The sequence below is a fragment of the Syngnathus scovelli genome, chromosome 1 (assembly GCF_024217435.2).
Source record: "Syngnathus scovelli strain Florida chromosome 1, RoL_Ssco_1.2, whole genome shotgun sequence".
NCBI classification, from domain to species: Eukaryota; Metazoa; Chordata; class Actinopteri; order Syngnathiformes; family Syngnathidae; genus Syngnathus; species Syngnathus scovelli.
This window is the reverse complement of record NC_090847.1, coordinates 15991584-16011726: the sequence shown is the minus strand read 5'-3', so window position 1 is coordinate 16011726 and position 20143 is coordinate 15991584. Positions and strand designations below refer to the sequence as shown.

Below are 20143 nucleotides of genomic sequence, written 5' to 3'. Positions count from 1 at the left end.
TTAAAAACAGAAAAACTTTTGTATCATTCATTCATCTTCCGAGCCGCTTATCTTCACGAGTGACGCCGGCATGCTGGAGCCTATCCCAGCTGTCTTTGGGCAGTAGGCGGTGTACAGCCTGATCTGGTCGTCAGCCAATCACAGGGCACATACTCCACTAATCCAAAATGTGCACGTGAGGTGCAATTATTATTTTTGTCCACTTAGTGCCCATTCGTCTTATTCTACACTGTAGTAAATGTGACTTTGAATGAGTGCAGTGTTAAACGGGTACTCCGCCGCTTTTACCAGACTTTTGCTGCTCCTCTCACTAATATTTGAAAACGGCATTGACTTGCTTTTAAGAGGGGAGAGGGTTGGGCATAGTCTGGCTAAACTACGATCTAAATCATTGCAATACTACGACAAACTATGATAAATAAACTAAGCAAATAAATCACTAACCTGAACCTGGGGCCTGGCCTATCACGGGTTATTTTCGGGAACGTAACCCCAGCGAAAAACGAGGGATTACTGTATTGCCAAATTTCGACGGACCAGAAACCGGAAACCATCCCGTTGAAACTTCCGGGTGTTGCATTGATCTTCGTCCCCTTCTAAAATGGCCAATCTTGCCGCCGCTGCAGCCGCCGCTGCTGCCGCGGCTGCAAATAGAGACCCGGCCGTCGACCGTTCATTACGCTCGGTGTTTGGTAAGTCTTTTTTCCTCTCCTGAATTTTGCTGTTTTGAAAAAAATAAACCTACATATTTTTACGTTCGTGAAGGTCTGGCTTAGCTAGCTAGCTAACACAAGCAGTAGGCTCGTGTCCTTTTTTACGCTGAAAGAAAGAGTCGCTTACGTTGTCAAAGTAATAACATGTATATATGTATATGTTTTAGTGGGAAACATTCCTTATGAAGCAACCGAAGAACAGTTAAAAGACATCTTCTCTGAAGTCGGACTTGTTGTTAGCTTCAGGTGAGTGTCGTTCATTCATTCGTTTCTTTTAGGCTTTATCTAATCTTTTTTTGTATATACACTGTTTATATAGCCTTTTCATAAATAAAGCACAACAGTGAATAAAGGAGATGTTATATGCTTTCCCTCCAATATTAATGTTTATACCTAACACCATCAGAACATATATATTTATTCCTGTTCTATTTAGTTCTCTCCCCATTCATAGAACTTTTAACTGTTTTTTAAGTTGCTGCTTTACAGGTGTAAGCCAAAAGTCAAGTTCGAAACAAACACGACTACATTAATTCCAATTAATTATTGCACTGATGTGCAGTATAATAAATAGAATGCTATTTTTCCTCGTTAAAATACAAATTCCATCAGTTTCTTTTAGGACAAAGGTTTCCCTGCGAAATGATAGGAGTGTTTTGAGTTATGAATGTGTTCAGTGTGAATTAAACTCAAATGGGAACATACCAGTGTATTTATATAAGAACTTAAAAAAGATAATATTCCAAAATATATCTGCTTTAATATGAGCATGTTAGTGCTGATTGTCAACACTGCTTTTGCTTTCAGGTTAGTGTATGACAGGGAGACGGGAAAACCAAAGGGATATGGCTTTTGCGAGTACCAGGACCAAGAGACTGCGCTCAGTGCCATGCGCAATCTCAATGGCAGAGAGTTCAACGGACGCGCCTTACGTGTTGACAACGCAGCCAGTGAGAAAAACAAGGAAGAGCTTAAAAGTATGTATTTAAAAATTCTGAGGAGGCATTTTACTTACGTTTGCCCGTCTGTCAGTAACATTCAACAACTGCCTGGGCACCCGTTCATTGTTGTCAGTTTGTCATTTATTCCAAGCCAAATGATAATCATCAGTCCACCATTACTATTCGGTTCATCAATCGTCAACTTTCCCAACAGTGAGTGCCTGAGACTCCTTGACTCGTTTAGTGATGATTACGCTAACAGACAAAAATCTATTTCTGTCAATACCTTGTCCGTCTTTTTTCTTTCTTTTTTTTTTTTTTTATAAACTTTGCTATCAATTGTCATTTTGCCCATTTTCGTCTGCAAAATATGCATTCGTCAGTGACCGATTGATGGACCTTTCGTCACTTTGACTCTGACGGAACGCCCACCTCTGTTAAAATTTCCACCCATGTTAGGTAGTTCTATAACGTTATGCTGTGAGGTGATAGTGTCAATATGTATGGGTACAGGTTTGGGAACGGGAGCTCCCGTCATTGAATCACCGTTTGGGGACACCGTGGCACCGGAGGAGGCTCCTGAGTCCATTAGCCGAGCTGTGGCCAGTCTGCCACCAGAACAGATGTTTGAACTTATGAAACAGATGAAGGTGGGTTTCTTTTTGTCTGCTTTGCTATTATTAAGCTTGAATGAAAATTTATAACCTCTGCTCTCCAATTTGCCTTTTTTGGGAACCTCAATATGTAAAAACATAACAGTTTTGCAAGCAAGATTTGTATTTTATTGGTCCTGAACACAACCCCCTGAAAAAGGCACTCAGCGGTACCTTCTAAAGAGTTTGGAAAAAATAGTCATTGAGGCCGTTTTCACTAGTCACCGAAATCAGTTTGAAAACGTTTTGAAGCTCAATGAAGGTTGGGAATTGCAGCTTTATAACCTGTGTCATAAAAATGTGTTTTCTCTCTGTGTAGCTATGTGTCCAAAACAGTCCCCAGGAGGCGAGGAACATGCTGCTGCAGAACCCTCAGCTGGCCTATGCCCTGTTACAGGCACAAGTGGTCATGCGCATAGTGGATCCGGAGATTGCCTTGGTGATTGTCCAACCATCCGCAAGTCTTCCCAAGTTACTTGTCTGTGGAGGTATTAATAAATGTGCCACTTTGACAGAAAATGCTTCACCGCCAAAGCACACCCCAGCCGCTCATCTCAACTGCACAAGGGGGAGGAGCCGCTCCGGTCAATCCACCCTCCCTGCCCAACATGGCAGCCCCACAGCAGCAGCAGCAGCCTGTGGTAAGCAAAGCCAATGTGAACACTTGCGCTCTATTCTATTGAAATGTTCCACATCTGTGTCCCCCAATGCTCATTTTGTCTTAATTTACACTTAGTCTTGAAAACTTGAAATGGTTACAACGGAGTTAAATGAATGCTAAATTGTTCAATCGAATGTTAGGTGAGTTAGTAAATTCCAGTACTACCCATATGCTAAAGACTAGCTTAATCATCAATACATCACTGCACAGGTAAAGAGTAGGAATAACTAACTAGATGACACAACAAACAACATTTCTAGGCGAAATGAGGGGTGCTTATTATCAATATATCCGAGCTTATCCAATAATTTGGCGGCCTGGAAATGTTTTTTTGTAATGCAAATTATTTGCGGATTTTTGCTACTTGTGGGCCAGCCCTGTCCCTAAACCCTACCCCCCCCCATCCATTGTAATCTTATTGATGCACTGAAGCAAATCTTTATTTATCTGAACGATGTTAAGTTACTTTTTTGATGGCCTCCTGAGACTGTTTCTATACATTATAGCTCGTTGAATTTATACTGTATGGAAATTGCTATTATTATTGTTATTATATTAAATATAGGTTAACTGCCTCTTATTACTCACCAACTCCACATTGTGGCCACTTACCACCTGTATTTGATAATTAATTTTATTTTACATTTCTCCTTATCACATGATCAGGCAGGGATGCACGTCAATGGAGCACCTCCGATGATGCAGCCTCCCAACATGGGTGTTGTGCCTGGACCTGGACCAGTGCCAGCCCCGGGTCCCAGTGCCCCTCCAGGTACTGTGCCGAAGTATCGTGTATTTCACACTGAGCTTGTTCCCTTAATTTGGGCCACATGCTTTCCAGCCGTCGCTCACTTAATGTCATATCATCTTAAGTGACGTGACACCTCCATTGCATACAGAGAAAATGTCCATTTAACTGTGATTGAGATCATTTTAAAATCAACTAAAAATCAGATTAAAAAAAAAAAAGACTTTAGTGTCACTATAGTTATTTATAAGGGATGTTTGCTGCCACTTTTTTTTTTCTTTATACCAATCACCATACGAGTACTAACCCATGAACTTTCTGTTAAACCAATAATAGATAATTATGAAGAAATACCAATTTGTTTCTGACAAAAGGCAGAACAATCGTTTTGCAATAGATAATTTCAGCTAAAAATAAAACGCAAACAGCTTACTCTATTTTAGGATTCATTTTTAATAAATTAACAAAAGTGCAAAATTAAATTTAGAACTCCTTGTTTTAATGTTTGCTCAAAACAAAATGAATTTCAAAATAATACCGGTTCAACTGTCAACTGTTAAGCATGACACTGAAGTTGGATATCAGCCGATATTTGTAAACAGCTGGCATTTTTTTCAATTGCTGTTTTTTTTTTTTAGTATGTTCTGACCCTACCTTCTTACAAATTTATTTTATTTATAGTTATTATATTATAGAGCGGCAGGGTGGGCACTGGTTAGCACGTCTGCCTCACTGTTAGGAGGGTGCAGGTTCGATTCCACCTCCGGCCCTCCTTGTGTGGAGTTTGCATGTTCTTCCCGTACCCGTGTGGCTTTTCTCTGGGCACTCCAGTTTCCTCCCACATCCCCAAAACATGCTTTTGTAGGACGATTGATTACTCCTAATTCCCCGTAGGTGTGTGTGCGGATGGTTGTTTGTCTCTGTGTGCCCTGCGATTGGCTGGCAACCTGTTCAGGGTGTCCCCTGCCTACTGCCTGATGACCACTGAAATAGGCTTCAGCACGTCCGCGACCCAAGTGGGGAAAAGCGGTATCGAAAATAGATGTATGTATTATAGTTATATTTATTGTCACAAAATTGAGTTTTACAAGATTCAAGGAATTTTCCGTTTTTTTTAATTCAAGAATGCACAGATTTTTTTTTTTTTTTTCTCATACCAACACACATTCCCACATGACATACCATGAAATACAATCCCTGACATCCCACTTTAGGCCAGTAAGTCCTAAGACTTGTGAAAAGATAATATAAATTAGATAAAGAAGTGAGGGAGATGTTAAATCATCGTTTGAATGTGTGCTAAGATGCAAGGCATCAAGGGTATTAATGTAGCGGAATGGAAAGAATCTTTGAATTTCACATCATGTCATTTTGTATCTGACCAAAAGAAAAAAAAAAGTTGAACTTTTTTTTTTTTTTTTTTAAATCAATGAATGATCGTTTAAATCACACGTGTCAAACTCAAGGCCCGGGGGCCAGTTATGGCCCGCCACATCGTTTTATGTGGCCTGCAACGACAAATTGGGAATGGACTACGTGTCAATACTAAAATTACAAATTGTATTCACTTTGAGAAAAAAAGACATTAAATTGCTAGCTATTTGTATTACTATTCATCCTTTTAATTGTTTTACTTGTTTTTACTAGTAAAACAATTGAAATTGAAACTATGATTTCAAAACTTGTTATTCATCAATTTGGTCTGAGGCCTATACTGTATATATTATAAGGTGTTGACAGTCGTAATGGCCCTCCGAAGGAAACTATGACTATGATGCGGCCCGCGACACAAATGAGTTTGACACCCTTGGTTTAAATAATCATGGTCTAAATCATGATCATAATTTTCGTGATGTTTTTCTTCTGTAATCGTTCAGTCCTCCCGCTTACCTTGATATAAGGCTAATATCGGACGGATTATTGTCATTCGGTGCTTACCCAGCCCTTGTTATTTAGGAAAAACATGGAATGACTATTCCGTAGAATATTCTATATATCAGTGGTTTTTTAAACAAAATACTGCCTAAAAAATTATTCAGCTCTCTAAGTCTCACCATCATGTCCAATATTAATATACATTGGGGGGGGGGGGGTCCAGTATTTACTTATTTGTTTGTTTATTTTGTCATTTTAAAACTGTTTTGGGAAAGTATGGCGCTCTCCCGTTACCCATCTGGTCCATGCTTTGCACATGTCATTCTTCACTGAGATCCCCAGGGGGTGCCACAGCCTTTAATAATAACGCCACATCTTGTCACGTAACCTATCCTCTTTCATCACATGGAATTCATCACATCCTTTGCACGCTTCCTCACTGCTTTTAAAGTGCCGCTTTGCTCTCTTGAGTCTTGTCTCCTGTTCTTTTCCATCTTTAACGCTGGCTCAGGAAACCTCCAGCATTCCCCCACAGGATCATCTGCACAAGCTGCTATCGAGCGGCCTCAAGGTATCACCACCCCTTCCCTCAGTCAGTACAGCAGTCAGGTTTGGAGTGGAAATTGCTCAACAGTGCACAAAACCTTTTTTGTGTATTTATTTTGAGGTGTAACAATTAATTGATTAATTGACAATCAACTAATTATCAAATTCAACAGTAATTATTTCTGAGAATGGAACCAGAGAGATTTTACAAATGTAAAGAATTTCAGCCTCTCAAGAGTAAATATTATCCAATTTCCGTAGTACTCTAAAAGCAAACTGATTGTACCAATTATTCACCAATATGACTACTATTTTTATAAATTAATTTTTGACTTAAATAAGTTAAATATACTGTATGTGTGAAATTGTTACATTAATTTGGTAGGTTGCGATGGTCATGGTTCACCTATTTTCTAGGTTTGGTTGTGTGATGAATGTAAGATGATCCCAGAGTTACTGTGATGCCATTTTCAGTTGACATCTAGTGGCAAAATGGCCCCCTGTGATGGATTAAAAACGGGTGGATGGATAAAAGTGGGTGGATTTTGCTGCTTAATTTATATTCCATACACATAACATTGATCTGATTACTGTGTTAATTGGTTTCATATAGATCAATGAAAAGATTTTTGTTTTTATGTGAATATCCCTCAAGTATTGTACTTAGTATTACTTGTTGGCAGCACCTACAGGATCAGAGTGCAAAATTGCTCATGGCAACAACCTTCAGCTCTTCTCCAAACTTGTATCAACAGTAGAATAAATTTACAGACCCAGCTCCATTTCACCTACACATATTACGTGAAACACTCGGCTAGGAATCAACCTCTGTCTGACATTATTGTTTTGAGAAACTAACATAATTTCCAAATCTGCACTTTTCCTCAAATTTGTGTGCCAAAATACAATGACTTTCTTCCATTGCTGGATTCATAAAATCCAGGAGTGCGTTTTTGAATTTGGCAGTATTTTTGGGGTTCATCAAGGCTGCAAACGTACCCCTTAAACTTGTTACAAACAGGTGAGCTTTTATTGTTGAAAGCCATCTCAATGTGCGACCACATTCTTGACAGCTTGCTTCTGGTTATTGCATTCATACCAGTAAAGGTGTAATTAATCTTACAAAGCAAACGAGCACCGACACACCCGTCGTTTCACATTTGCGTGCATACCTCTAGCAGCAATGTTCCATCACCCAATAATGTGTTTCAACCATAATTGAGCTCTTTCTTCATTTGTGTGTGTTGTGACATCAGGTTGCTTGCTGTGCTTTTTCCAAGCCCAATTGTTCCTCCCCTCTCTTTGGTTTTAACCTATCACTCATGGTGACTGATGCCTGGTTTCTGGATAAGTTGGGAAATGCACTGCTCTGCTGAAAACAAAAAAGCCAAACTTGTTTTGTTGCACTCTATTTCGCTTTGACTTCCAGTGATTTGGAATGACCACTAAAGTCTCTATTGACATATCAGTTTGTCACCATTCATGAATGTACGCACTGTTTTTGTGCAATCGAGCTCTTTAGAGTTTTTAAACATTATGACGGCCTTGCTTAAAAACACAGGCTAGCATATTTCAAAGCATAGGAATATAGGTCATTTGAGTAAATATGGAAGTAAATGACTTTTGTGTCGTGCGGTCACAAGTGCTACCAAGTTAGCGACAACGAGGTATAAAATACCTCGGAAAATCATAACTATTGTGCTAATAACTTTTAAAATTATATTTATAGGTTGACGTGGAAGTGGAATGTGCATATGAATTCTGGTGGAGATTGGTGGTAGTTTTTGGACCTTAAGCGACGCTAAAGTCGTTACAGCTCATAGCAGACAGTGCTCCGGCTTGTTCCTACAGTTTGTCGAGGCCACATCAACACAACAAACATATTACCGGATTCTCTGGACTATAAGACGCTACTTTTTGCACAAGTTTTGAAACCTGTGGTTTATAGTCCAGTGCGGCTTATTTATGCATTTTTCATGATTTTGTGCCCATTCTCTTATATATGGCAATTAAACATTAAAATACCTGCGGGTTATAGACTAGTGCGGCTTATGTATGACCAAAACTGGATTTTCTCCTAATTTTAGCTGGTGCGGTTTATATTCGAGTGCGGATTATAGTCCAAAATTTACGGTAACGAGAACATTTCCATATCTGAACCTTTACGCCATGCTACACAAGATATGACCGGCCATCTCGCTAAAAGGAAATGGCAACGCAGAGCTTGCATGCTGTAATTATAATATCCTTGTTTAAATAAAATAACATTTTTAAAAAAGTGAACAATTTACCTATGAAATGAACATTCAAACTGAATGGCTCTTCTGCTGGTTCATATTTTTGCACCCATAACTACTCTCGCAACCTCTTTTCGCATCTGGAGTCAAACAGGTGAGGCAAAATATTTGCGGCTTGGAGACACACCTCAAGTCCAATCTTTGCAACATGACTGCCTTTGCTTTGTTTTTGGGCGTCTTCGACGCGCTTGACTCAACGATTGCCTTCCACCAGGGTCTTCTCTTGTTATACAGAAAACAATTAAAAAATGATTCAGTTCATTTTGTCTTTCTTAGTAAGAACTGGTCGTTAGTCACTTAAATTTTTTTTTCCTATAAATTGGTAAATAAAACAAACGCCAAAGTCGCTAATTTAGCAAGGCTGACTGCTTTTGGTCAACTCTCTCCACTCTGTTGACATCTATGTTTGTTAGTGCAAGCAGCACACGTCAGCCGAGGTATGCTATAAATTACAAAAGTCACCAAAAATTAGCTATAAAAGAAACCATTTTTTCAAAACCCAACAAGCATGAATCGATCGATCAAAACGACTAATCAAACAGCCCTACATTGTTACATGTGATTTACCTGGATCTTTAGTTCTTGTTTCAACTACGGAGCAAATTCAAGTTGAAAAAATAAACATTTTTGTGTATGCAAGTCTGGAAAGTCTGCTTTTCCGCATCAAGTAAATGGCCCTTTTAAATACAAATGACAAGTCTTAGGGGTTTTTCAAGAACTGAGCCTTTCAAAATGTATTTATTTTATTTATCTATTTCTATATTCATTTAGGCTTGCCAGCACCAGCTTGTCTTTCGAGTGCTGTATGAACTCAATATAACATTGCTTATCCATACAGTTTTTTTTTTTAAACATGGTGGTGACTTGTCCAGCCAGTGTCGTCATGTTTTTTATGCTAATTTTTCATGTCGTTGTTTTCTCCCCAAGGAGGAGGTGGCATCCCCCCCAGAGGCCTTCTGGGTGACGGACCCAATGATCCACGAGGAGGCAGCCTGCTGTCGGTCACAGGCGACACCATTGATCCCAAGTGAGTATGCAGGCGCGTTAGGCAAGCAGCACAGTGAGCTCCTCAACACTCCTTCTAGAACGAATTTGCGTTGATATCTGAGGGTCTACTGTAGTTTGTATGAGTTGCTCACCCTGAGTCTTTCACTGATCAGACTTCCAGTTTTTTTTTCATCAGTATCAACACTTTGCATTTAGCCGAGGCTACATGGGAGCGCCTCCGCCCCATGCCCCACCTCCGGTGCACATGGGCCCAATGGGAGGCGGACCGCCGCCGGATATGCGAGGGCCACCGATAGACATGAGAGGGCCGCCAATGGGCGAACCACGCAATATGATGGGTGACCCCAGAGGGCCTCCGATGATGGAGCAGCGGGGACTGCCGATGGAAGCCAGAGGTCAGCCGAAGTGTCTGTGTTGCATTCGAGAGTATTCACAGCTCATTGCTCGCAAAAGCCTTACTGCTAAATGGATTGAAGGGATTTATTCCCTCAAAAGTCCGCTCATAACAATCCTTTAGGACAAATACCTTTTCCTGCCCCACACATATTGAAAATTAATAAGAAAAAAGGAACCTCCACTTTTGCACAATACTTGGCATAGATTGTCCTACCTTTTAATAAAACTTCTCAACTTACTTCAACATAGATGACATCTAAATGCTGCATGAGGATGGCATTGCTTTTGGCTAAATAAAACTTTTCACACTACACATCAGGAAACCCATTTATTGCTCGTATCTTATGTGTTCACACCTAAGTAGTAGCATTCAAAGTCTGTTACAAAAGCCTGCCAATAATGGCTTGTTTGGTCGCACAGCATTATTTGCATTCATTATGTGTTTTTGTGTTTCGGCAATTTCGGATAGGCCGCGATCCCAGAGCCATGGACGCCCGCGGCCCCGTGGCAGGCCAGAGAGTTCCCATGGCGGGAGCAATGCAAGGCCCCATCCCCCACAACATGGGCCCCAACGCACCCCTGCCCGCACGGCCGGTAAGCGTCTGTTCCTCTCTGTTCTTTTGCTTCTTTTTTGGGTGGTTCCCTACTAAAGTCATCTTGTATCGGAATCAGCTTTAAGGCTCAGTCTCTATTGTTAGCTCATTGAGACAACATGACATGAACACTGAACATGTCCAGCCAGCCAACAATCATAATGACACTGTCCTATTTTGTTTCATAATATTAGAAAAATAGTTATTCATCAATTAGACAGCTGGGATAGACTCCAGCACATCCCAAAACCATTGTGAGGATTGCAAGCAAGAGTTGAAAAGTAAACAATCGGCTGTGGCGTCCATTGACGAATACAGAGACTAAGGCCACATTTATAGCCGCTTCAGTTTCAAACACCAACTCCAGTTGTAGGTACACGATGCTCCTCTCTCCATCTTCAGCTCCTCCATCCGTCCGTCCTTCCGTACCACAGCCGACTGTCTTACATGGCTGAACCAACAGGGCTGTGAAAAATGTTGCTCATCACAGGCGCAAGAAATCATCAATGCCCCGTGGCGGTCAAGCGGCAACAGTCAAATAGCATGAACGTTATCTAAATCGTACGCAGTATATGTATGCGGGTTGTTGCATGCTTGGATTGTACTGTGGTTGATAGTGCCAAGAATAAGGTAATTCGTGTTTCATGTGGTTAGTTGACCTCCCAAATGAGCCGTCTGTCCAGCCTGGCTAATCATTACACGGCTGATCAACACTGCAACCTTGGTTGTCTCCACAGGGTCCCGTAATTTCGGGAGTTCCTCCTTCGGGAGCAGGAGGTGGTGGCTTCAGTCCGGCTCAAAACCAAGTTTCCACACAAGACCAGGAGAAGGTGGGCGTTACATTGGGATGATCTTGCGGGCACAAAATGAGTCCCAGGTGGCAGTGTTGCTAGTCCGCCACTTGTTCCCTGTAATTTACATTCATGTGTATTATTCTTCCATCTTCTTTTTCTTAGGTCATACTAATATAGAAACTGGAAAGCTGGCGTGGAGCTTTTCCAAGTTTTAAAAGCACTTGCCTATCGAGCACATTGTGCTGCCATATTGTTATAGATCTGCTTTGCGCCCCCATTTTCAGGCTGCCTTGATCATGCAAGTTCTCCAGCTGACGCCGGAACAGATCGCCATGCTGCCCCCCGAGCAGAGGCAGAGCATCCTCATCCTCAAAGAACAGATCCAGAAAACCACCGGCGCACCTTGATTGCCATCTGCGGTGCGTAAGGGGGCAGGTAAGTGCTGCAGCTGGCACCTTGACATGCGTGCTATATTCACTGACAACTTTTTATTGTGTTTTCAGCATTTTGCCCACAATATACCAATATGTTCAAAAAGTAACTTAAGTAAAATTGTTTATTCATAATTTGATGGGGGTTTTTTTTGTGACTGCATTGCATAATTTTCGTTCAGCATGGTTTTTTTCCCAATGCGTTATGGGGGGAAATGCCGAACAAGTATCATGTGCTGCAGCCCTAATAAATCCATACGAATAAATAATTTTACTTTATTTTTTAACATATTGGTTTCATGTAGGCCAAGTGCTTAAAACAAAAGCTCTTGCATGTACAAGGATTGTACAAAGTACAAATTTGCCAGTCTCAGAAAAATGTTTACTCCACATTGGCGTCTTCACACTTCTGTATTTTTCTGTGTTTAATGATCTATTATAATGTTTTGACTTTCTTCTTCTTTTAGAACTTGGAGTCTGACCTCCACCTGTCTCATTAGTTTCGATGGTTGTATAGTTACATTTTTTCTCATGTCTATTTTTTTTTTTTTTTTTTTTGATGACATCCAGCCCAAAATGTGTGACCACAAATATTAGCACATCATCCTTTGTTTTCCCCCCCAACTTCTCATCAATAAAACAAAGCTACTTAAAACATGAGCACTTCTTTATTTAATAGAAGCATAAAGACACAATAATAGAACTTGAGTTCATCACTTCAGTAGATCATTAACCGCATGCCATATGATGCCTCCTTTTTCCCGGTGCACTACTTCCGTCTCAGAACTGTACAAAACTCATTTGATAGCACGCAACAGTGAATCATTGGTTTTATCTGGCAGGAACCACCAGTGTCCAATCATGAATTAAAAATCTATTAGAAATCAATGCTCTTCATATTTACAAAAACAAAGTGCCTAAGTTTACCTTTACAACATATGTCAAAATGCTAAAGTAGAAAATTTGGCAAAAGATACAGAGGTATTGTACTTTGATGCAACATCCATGACACAATAAAAAAGTAACTGTACTTCAAATTCTGGTGTGAAAGCGCACAAAGCTCAGGCCCCCAAACGGCTCTTGGGGCAATTCATTAGAGGTTTTTATTTTATTGTTCAATGAAGCGGCACAGCCAAAATATATTTTTGGTGTTAACGTTACATTTGTTTTTTTTTAGAACTACTCTCTAAAATTGCTTTTTTTCCCCCTAGTAATATTGCGACTGTTTTATTTGACTTTTTTCTGATTGTATATCATTTTCAATACTTTTTTATTTTAAATATCACTATTTTTTAAATTGCCACTGTTATGTAATACTCTGACTCCTCTTTAAATTACAACTTTCTCAATGTATCTTCTTAAGTTGTTATACTTTTTAAATGGACCTTTCTTGTAATATTCGGACTATACTAATCATCTTTTACGGAATATTGTTTTAAATATACAACTTTTTTTTTTCCATCATATCTTTTAAATTTAGATTTTCCCAATAATGTGACACCTGCCTCATTATATTTTAGAAATACTACTTTTTTCGTAATTGTAAGGAATTTATCATTTAAAACATTCTCGTCTTAAAATTCCGATTGTTTCTCTCAAGTGCAATTGTATTACTTTAAAAATGAAGACCTTTCCCTGATGACATGGTTATGTTGTTTTAAAATGTTGACTATTTTTATTGCTTGCAATAGCGTGACTTTATCCTGTTACTGTTACAACGAAAACTGCAACTTCTGGCTTTGAATTCACACACCATTTTCTGCCTTTTGTAAGAAACGTGCGCTCATTTGATAAAGAAAACCCTGTTCTTTAAATATATTTGCATAAACAATCAAAACCAAGTGGTAAAGAGAGAATAGACTAGTGGAGCAACACGCCCAGCATTGTCATGAAAGATTGTTGGGGTTTTTTTGCGTGTGTGCTTTCGACACGTGGGTTAGTCTGCCTTAATTAGCAATGAGCAACATTCCCCAACAGGTCTTGCTTCAAGGAAATCGCTGCTTCTGTTTTTCCCCATCTTAAAAGTTCTCCTTGTTGAAATAGAACTTTGTCTTGCGCGGGTCCACGTCTGAGTATTTGGCGCATTTCTTTTCCAAGACCTTGGCCAAAGCCAACGGGCCACACAAAAATGTTCCCACCACGGCCCTGAAGATGAAATGCAAAAGACGGAACATTGTAGGCAATGCATGATTTTGTTTGGTGATTCAGAGGGCCAAGATAAATGAATGTCTTACGAGGGATTCTCTTTGCGGACTTGTTCAAACTCCTTATCCCAGTTGGGTCTTCCATAGTGAGTTTTCTGTCGGAGTCCAGTGACCACGTCGGTCTCCTCGTCAAAGTGCACCATGGCGTGATTGGCCTTGTGGAAACAGAAAGAGTTTACATGAGCACGCAAGATAACATTCCACTAGAGTGGGCTGACTTTAGTTCAATTCATGGCTTCAAAGTGCAAATAAAAATCATCTACAGGCACAAACAGTTTTCACTTTGACAAGCACATACATGACTCTGATCCCATCCGGTCAGAAAGAGCTTGTAGGTGAGAAAATCTCCAATGCCCCTCTCCTCCATCTCCCTCTCTTGGTGCTGTAGCAGGTCAGCAAACCACTCGAAGGCATTTGTCTCTCGGCACAGCCAATAAAAGTAGATCTGTAACCAGGAAGTAAGGGAGGAATAAACAACAATGAGGCACTTGTTCTAATGACTTAATGAGGACCAAGGTGTGCTCATGTGGGAACTTTGCTTCATTTAGACAAATGAAAATGTCAGCATGGGACTAAGCAACTCAGCCCGAACAAAAAAGGATCAACAGGCAATGATAGATTTGTGTGATATGTATTGTCAGCATTCAAAACGTGGAGAACTAAATGTAAACATGGACAATGTATGTGCCTTGAGATACACCTTAATTTGTTCTGTGACCACGCTCGTAAGTCAAAACAGTCATATTGCAAATCATCTTGAGAAGAATGGAAATGCCATTAATCTGATCAGTCACTCATATCTCAATGCCTTATGTAGCAGGAGAGGGCAAATCATTTAAATGGAGTTTGACAGAACGTTTTCTGGAAGCAGCCATGATCCAGACGTGTCAAAACATTCCGTTTCAAAATCAAAGCGCAGATGTCATTCTGCATAAACGAACGAGCAACATTGTGTTGTGGTTGTAAGTTACCTTTCGCGTGCGCAGATTTGGGTTGGACTCCTTGAATTTGTACCAGATGGACTTGAGGATGGAAGCGAAGGGGGTGACGCCGATTCCCGCGCCCACCAGCATGGCCACCTCGTAGTCGAACACGTCCTCGCTGGCCGTACCGAAGGGCCCGTCCACACCCATTCTGATAGGGGCAACAAAGAAAAAAACACGCACCAATGTCAAGATCCAATTTCGCCCTACAAAGCCAATAAATGCCGCTACTACTAAATGGTACCTTGAGATACTCGTGACCACACTTTTCAAGTTGTGATAACACTAAAATGTGAAGAATTAAACGCTGCAATTCAATTTATCGTACAACACTGTGAATTACTCTGTCCACACATTCTAATTCTAAAGTACAATACAATCAAGTGCTATTCTCTTTGTTAAAAAGTAAGTTGTTTTTGGTAGCAGGGCGGAACAAATAATTTGTAGTCACATTTATTTCAAGAAGGAAAAATGATTTGTGACATGTTTTGATTTACAAGCACGGTCACAGAACATATTCAACTCATATCTCAGGGCAGCACTGAATTTTGACCCTCTAATTATGCTACATTTTAGACAGCTCCTTGTATGATGCAGTGAAAGTTCCACACCAGTGGAAAGTAAACTCAATAGCAATCTCATTTGTCAGTATTATCTCATCTTGTGAATGCTTATTTTTCAGTATTTACAAACTAAAGATTTTAGGCACGCAATAGTAATACAGTCGAATGCTAAATTCTTGCCTCGCATTCACATAATCACAATCATTTTTGATTTGCAATAACGCTTGTCTCTCAGCACTAACACAATTAATTGTCTCGGCATGGGTAAATATTTTGAGCCGGAATTTGCTCATTTCAGCAATCAGACACAATATTTGAGACTACTGTTCAAATAAAATTGGATTGGACAAAATATTAATTAATGTGAACAACTCTTTCTCTCGGTAGTAAGATAAATACGGCTGATGCAATGCAGCATTAGCACAAATTGCATTTCTCCACATTAGTAACTAGTTGGAGGCTCAGTTAGCACCTCTCACGTAATGACAGCAAAACATTTGAAATGAACTGACTTGGGTCCTTGCCCGCCCTCGGGCAGCTGCTGCATGATGCTGATGAGTTTTTCGGTCCAGTCTCCGGCCGAACGGATATGCACGCTGAAGAAGTCCTCCTCGGGGGCCGAGGTCATGGTGAACGGATGCCACTCCAGCTGAGAGATGGCCGGGCAGTTGAGGAACACGTACTGGCCCACGTCCATTTTGAAGCCGCTCTTGACTAGCTGCAACTCCAGCACCTTCGACGGATGCATTACGATCTAGGTAAAAAAAAAAAAAAAAAAAAAGAACAATAAAAGGTGAGCTGGAACAAAATTGCTCGGTGGAAACTTCAAGCATTACCTTTCGGTATCGGACTGTCTGCAAGTATCGGACTAAACGCAACAGCCTCTCACACAGGTATAGGATCATTGGCCCGATCACCCACATCCATGTCTGGGGGAAATAAGAGGAGCATTGTTATTATATTGTTTTATATTGCTTTAATAAGCTGCCATTGTATAGCCCTGCTATACCAATGTAATTAGGAAATAAAAAATAATTGGGTAAGAAAATCAAAACGTTATTCAGTTATATGAAAATGTCTTTTCTACTTTTATTAATGATGAATCTTGTCCAGATGTGCAGCTAGTCTAAGTTCATCCATGAGGTTGGTGGCTTGGGGGGAAAAAAAATAGCACTTCACAACCACCTCCGCAAAATGTTGTTGCTGTGCACCCCTGCTTATATTTTCTGTCAATCGGAGTCGCACCACCGTTCGTGTTCAACGATATGTTGCTTCTACGACTATCGATGCTAACTATTAGCATGCCAATGGTGTTTTGCATTTTAGTTAGCAGTAAGCTAAGCGGCCTTTCCTAAGGCAAACACCCAGTGGTGGTTTTATACACAACGTGCAATCCTATTTTTAGATTGAGTTTGAACAAACCGGGGGTAGCATTACAGCTTGAAACGTTTTTTTTGATAGATTGTTCACAATTTGCCTAATTGCTGCTTATTGTCACTGCCACATCACGTCTCAAGTTTACACTTGTAAGTCAAAGGAAAAAAATACAGTCAGTGAACAAGGTTGTATTTGGAGCGATTTGACAACTGGAAAACATACCACCAATGTCAGTGATTAATCATCGACGCGTCACCTTAGCAGTGGCTACAAATAAGTGAAGCCATTCAACATCTTGACAAATGGGAGTCTGCTGAGCAAAATTTAAAGTGTCACTGACTGACCCTATAAAGTTCAGCTGTTTCATCCCTATCATGTTGTGAGTATAGTTCGTTAGACAGTCACCCCTCACACTGTTCTCACAAAGTTCTCCAAATCAAGAGACCAACCTGCGGAAAGCCCCCTGCAAACTGTGGTACTGGGCACTCGGGAATTCGCCCCCAATCGGCGCTGCGGTCTTTGCAAATGGTAAAGTTGTGCGGTGGGCTGTCTTTCTGACTCCTGACAATGCGCCTGAAGAGGACACACAAAGAGTTATTGGGAAACGAGACAGAAGATAGAGAAGAAGGGAGGGCACAGCGGGTGTTCACCTACCCGGCACCATGAATGACAAGGCCGGCGAAGAAGATGATGAAGAGGTGGTGCGTGTACCAGAAGACCTCAAAGTAGCTGCGGCGGATGACCTCCATGGAAGAGGTGATGATGAGGATGAGGGCCAGGGTGATGATGACCCCCGTGATGCCGGCAATGGTGGTGAACACAAAATAAGTGGGAATTTGCTGCGGATCCTGACACACAAACACAACTTCATTAGGAACGCCCGTAAAAGAGCCAACAGCAATATATATATGTATTTTTTGTATTTATTTATATATACTATATTTATTATATATATATATATATATATATATATATATATATATATATATATATATATATATATATATATATATATATATATATATATATATATATATATATATATATATATATATATTTTTTTTTTTTTTCTTATTTGGCTCCCAAACAACTAAATTGTTCACAACATATTTTGAAAAAATATATAAATGAATAATGTATAAATAAATACAAATAAATAATCATACAATTACACACAGTACAAGATAATTAAAAATGCATTTTATGTCAGTATTTATTTATTTTAAGCATGGGTGTTTATATTTAAAATATGACGTTTTTATTTTGAAGATTTAAACTTAATACATAAACAATAAAAAAAATCAGCAATATATAATCGACTATTTATCTGGATTTTTATTGTTTAGTTTAAATAATATTTCGTACAAATTGAAGAAAATACCAAATAGTATTTTTTTTTATTTCTTTATTTAAAAACATTAAATTAAAAAATATTTTACATGTCATTATTTTAAATTCGATTTTACACATGCACACACCTAATTTTAATTTCACACTTTTCTGAATCTCGTTTTTGGTAATTTGCTGTACCGGCCACGAAAACATATTTAGACCCTTAAACCACTCAGCAAGAAAAGAATCTAATCATTATTAAAAAAAACTAAAGCAAAAAGCAATGTAGAGTGTGACTCACGAGGCTTGTTATGCGAATGGGGTTGAGGTAGGTGGTGTTTCTGGAGTCTTCCAGATTGGACAGCGCCGTGCTGAGCTCGTCGTAAACGCCTTGTCTGCTGTTGTTGTACCACTCAACGTTCAGAAGATGGGCGATGACGTGAACGGCTGTCGGGGCACCACACAGAGAAGCCGAATGGTTCGATTATGACAAACAACAGCACACACTTGTTTTGAGGTACCAAATATTAAGCCCAGTTTTTTTGCAGTGTATGACCGCAAGTTTGATTATGTAGTACGCACATCATCAGGTCAAAAGCATTTGAGCAGTCACGCTTGATGAGTAGAATCACCTTGGGTCAATATTTTAAATGGTCATTCACCTCTGTCCTGTCTGACCATCACTGTGTAATAGGACTCATATTATCAGATTTCATAATTTTTAAAGCTAAAAAAAATTAATCAGTTATAAACTCATTTGCATACAACTTTTTACGATTTATATTTCCTATAATATCAGTCCTTTATCAGTTGTGCACTTCCTTGATAAAGCAAAAGAGATACTGGACACGCCTGATGACCTGATGACGCACTAAGTCCCGTTTCCCATAACCTAATCATCTGTTATCAATACATCTTGGGTTTTTTCCTGCCCGACAAGCTCACCTGTCATCAGAGCAATTGTGTAAGCCACCAACTTGTGGAAGTCAAGATTTTTGTCCAGCTGCTTCCTCAAGCTACGACTGCAACACTGAATGAGAAAAAAGAAACCAAATATTTCATTTTAGCTTTAAAATGAATAATGTACAGCAATGACATAATCACAAAACTTCAATTATAAAATTTAATGTCCGACCCTAATTTTAGTGCAAGCATGACACACATTAAAAATTTGCGACTGGAAAATGAAGCTTCAAATTTGCTTCATGAACCAGTTGTATTTTTTTAATTTTTTTTTTTATTCCTCTAGGTGGCACTTTTGCTAGCCCTATGACGAACAGAGAGTGGCATCTATAGGGCTCAACAAACAAAACAACTGGTATATAAGATGTGCATCTTACCACGAGGGAGCCACGTATGAGGGACAGCAGGTTACGACACACAGGAAGGAGGATCAGCAAACAGTTGAAGTTGAGCACGGCAGCGGGGGCCCTGGCCCAGGCCAAAGCTGACTGCGGTGACCCACAAAAAAAAAAAACCCGTCATGAGACAGACTCTCAGGGACTTGGGAGAATATGAGGAATTACTATTTCTTTGGGAAGTTCTCACCCCTAAGAGATGGCGCGTGTAAAAGAACTGATCTCCCAAGTCATAGAAAAGATAAAACCAGACAAAGAGGAATAAGTTGATGCCCATCCACACCACCTGCAACCAAAAAAAAAAAAAAGAACTGGTCAAACATGCTCATTTATGTCATTTGTAGTGCAAATATGAAGCAGCTCACCAGTGTGACACAAGTAACGCCATTGTTAATAATCCAGTTGGCCATGTTGAACACCTGCAGTGGGATCACATCAGACGTGACACCGCTCCACTTTTAAAGGCTGCAGGCTCCTCCCCCAAGTGCCAGTGATCCGAAATACAAGGAAGTAAAACACTCACACACTCACACAGAAAAGGCAGAGTGGAATTAAGGAAACTTAAAAGGTGCAGTATTTCCTTCAGGAGCTGAAAGACTGCATTCCGATAAGACAGGAAGTCCGACAGTGGAGAAATGAGGACGTGTAAGAAACCTTAATGAAGATGTTT

At 39.9% G+C, this 20143-nt stretch overlaps 2 protein-coding genes across 3 annotated transcripts; one reads left to right on the top strand and one right to left on the bottom strand.

Annotated features, from left to right (window-relative positions):
- The first annotated feature begins 328 nt into the window (after positions 1-328).
- On the top strand, positions 329-12311 carry cstf2 (cleavage stimulation factor, 3' pre-RNA, subunit 2). 2 transcript variants are annotated; one of them, XM_049749939.2, is made up of 14 exons: positions 329-692; positions 881-959; positions 1521-1690; positions 2168-2304; positions 2627-2746; positions 2823-2948; positions 3635-3740; positions 6103-6162; positions 9362-9461; positions 9638-9837; positions 10308-10432; positions 11169-11261; positions 11510-11660; positions 12124-12311. In XM_049749939.2, exons 1-13 carry the CDS (start codon positions 602-604, stop codon positions 11630-11632), a joined length of 1530 nt encoding a protein of 509 aa, XP_049605896.1. In that variant the 5' UTR covers positions 329-601; the 3' UTR covers positions 11633-11660; positions 12124-12311. The 2 variants fall into 2 exon arrangements, with proteins under 2 accessions (XP_049605896.1, XP_049605904.1); XM_049749947.2 differs by lacking the exon at positions 6103-6162 and having other exon boundaries at positions 335-692.
- Positions 12306-20001, bottom strand: nox1 (NADPH oxidase 1). Its single transcript, XM_049749925.1, has 13 exons — positions 19839-20001; positions 19664-19759; positions 19456-19566; positions 19061-19145; positions 18417-18562; positions 17438-17631; positions 17233-17356; positions 16243-16335; positions 15919-16160; positions 14832-14994; positions 14159-14305; positions 13891-14015; positions 12306-13801 (listed from the first exon to the last, which is right to left on the bottom strand). The coding sequence occupies exons 1-13, from the start codon at positions 19881-19883 to the stop codon at positions 13675-13677; spliced, it is 1698 nt and encodes a 565-aa protein (XP_049605882.1). The 5' UTR covers positions 19884-20001; the 3' UTR covers positions 12306-13674.
- Between the last annotated feature and the right edge of the window lie 142 nt (positions 20002-20143).

Excerpts from the sequence above, each read along its gene's own strand:
- cstf2 (XM_049749939.2), top strand. The coding sequence starts at position 602 with ATGGCCAATCTTGCCGCCGCTGCAGCCGCCGCTGCTGCCGCGGCTGCA. Across the intron at positions 2,747-2,822 it reads TGGATCCGGAGATTGCCTTG|AAAATGCTTCACCGCCAAAG; the intron begins GTGATTGTCCAA and ends CCACTTTGACAG. Across the intron at positions 6,163-9,361 it reads TGCTATCGAGCGGCCTCAAG|GAGGAGGTGGCATCCCCCCC; the intron begins GTATCACCACCC and ends TTTCTCCCCAAG.
- nox1 (XM_049749925.1), bottom strand. The coding sequence starts at position 19,883 with ATGGCCAACTGGATTATTAACAATGGCGTTACTTGTGTCACACTG. Across the intron at positions 14,306-14,831 it reads CAAATCTGCGCACGCGAAAG|ATCTACTTTTATTGGCTGTG; the intron begins GTAACTTACAAC and ends TCCTGGTTACAG. Across the intron at positions 14,016-14,158 it reads CCGGATGGGATCAGAGTCAT|GCCAATCACGCCATGGTGCA; the intron begins GTATGTGCTTGT and ends TGTTTCCACAAG.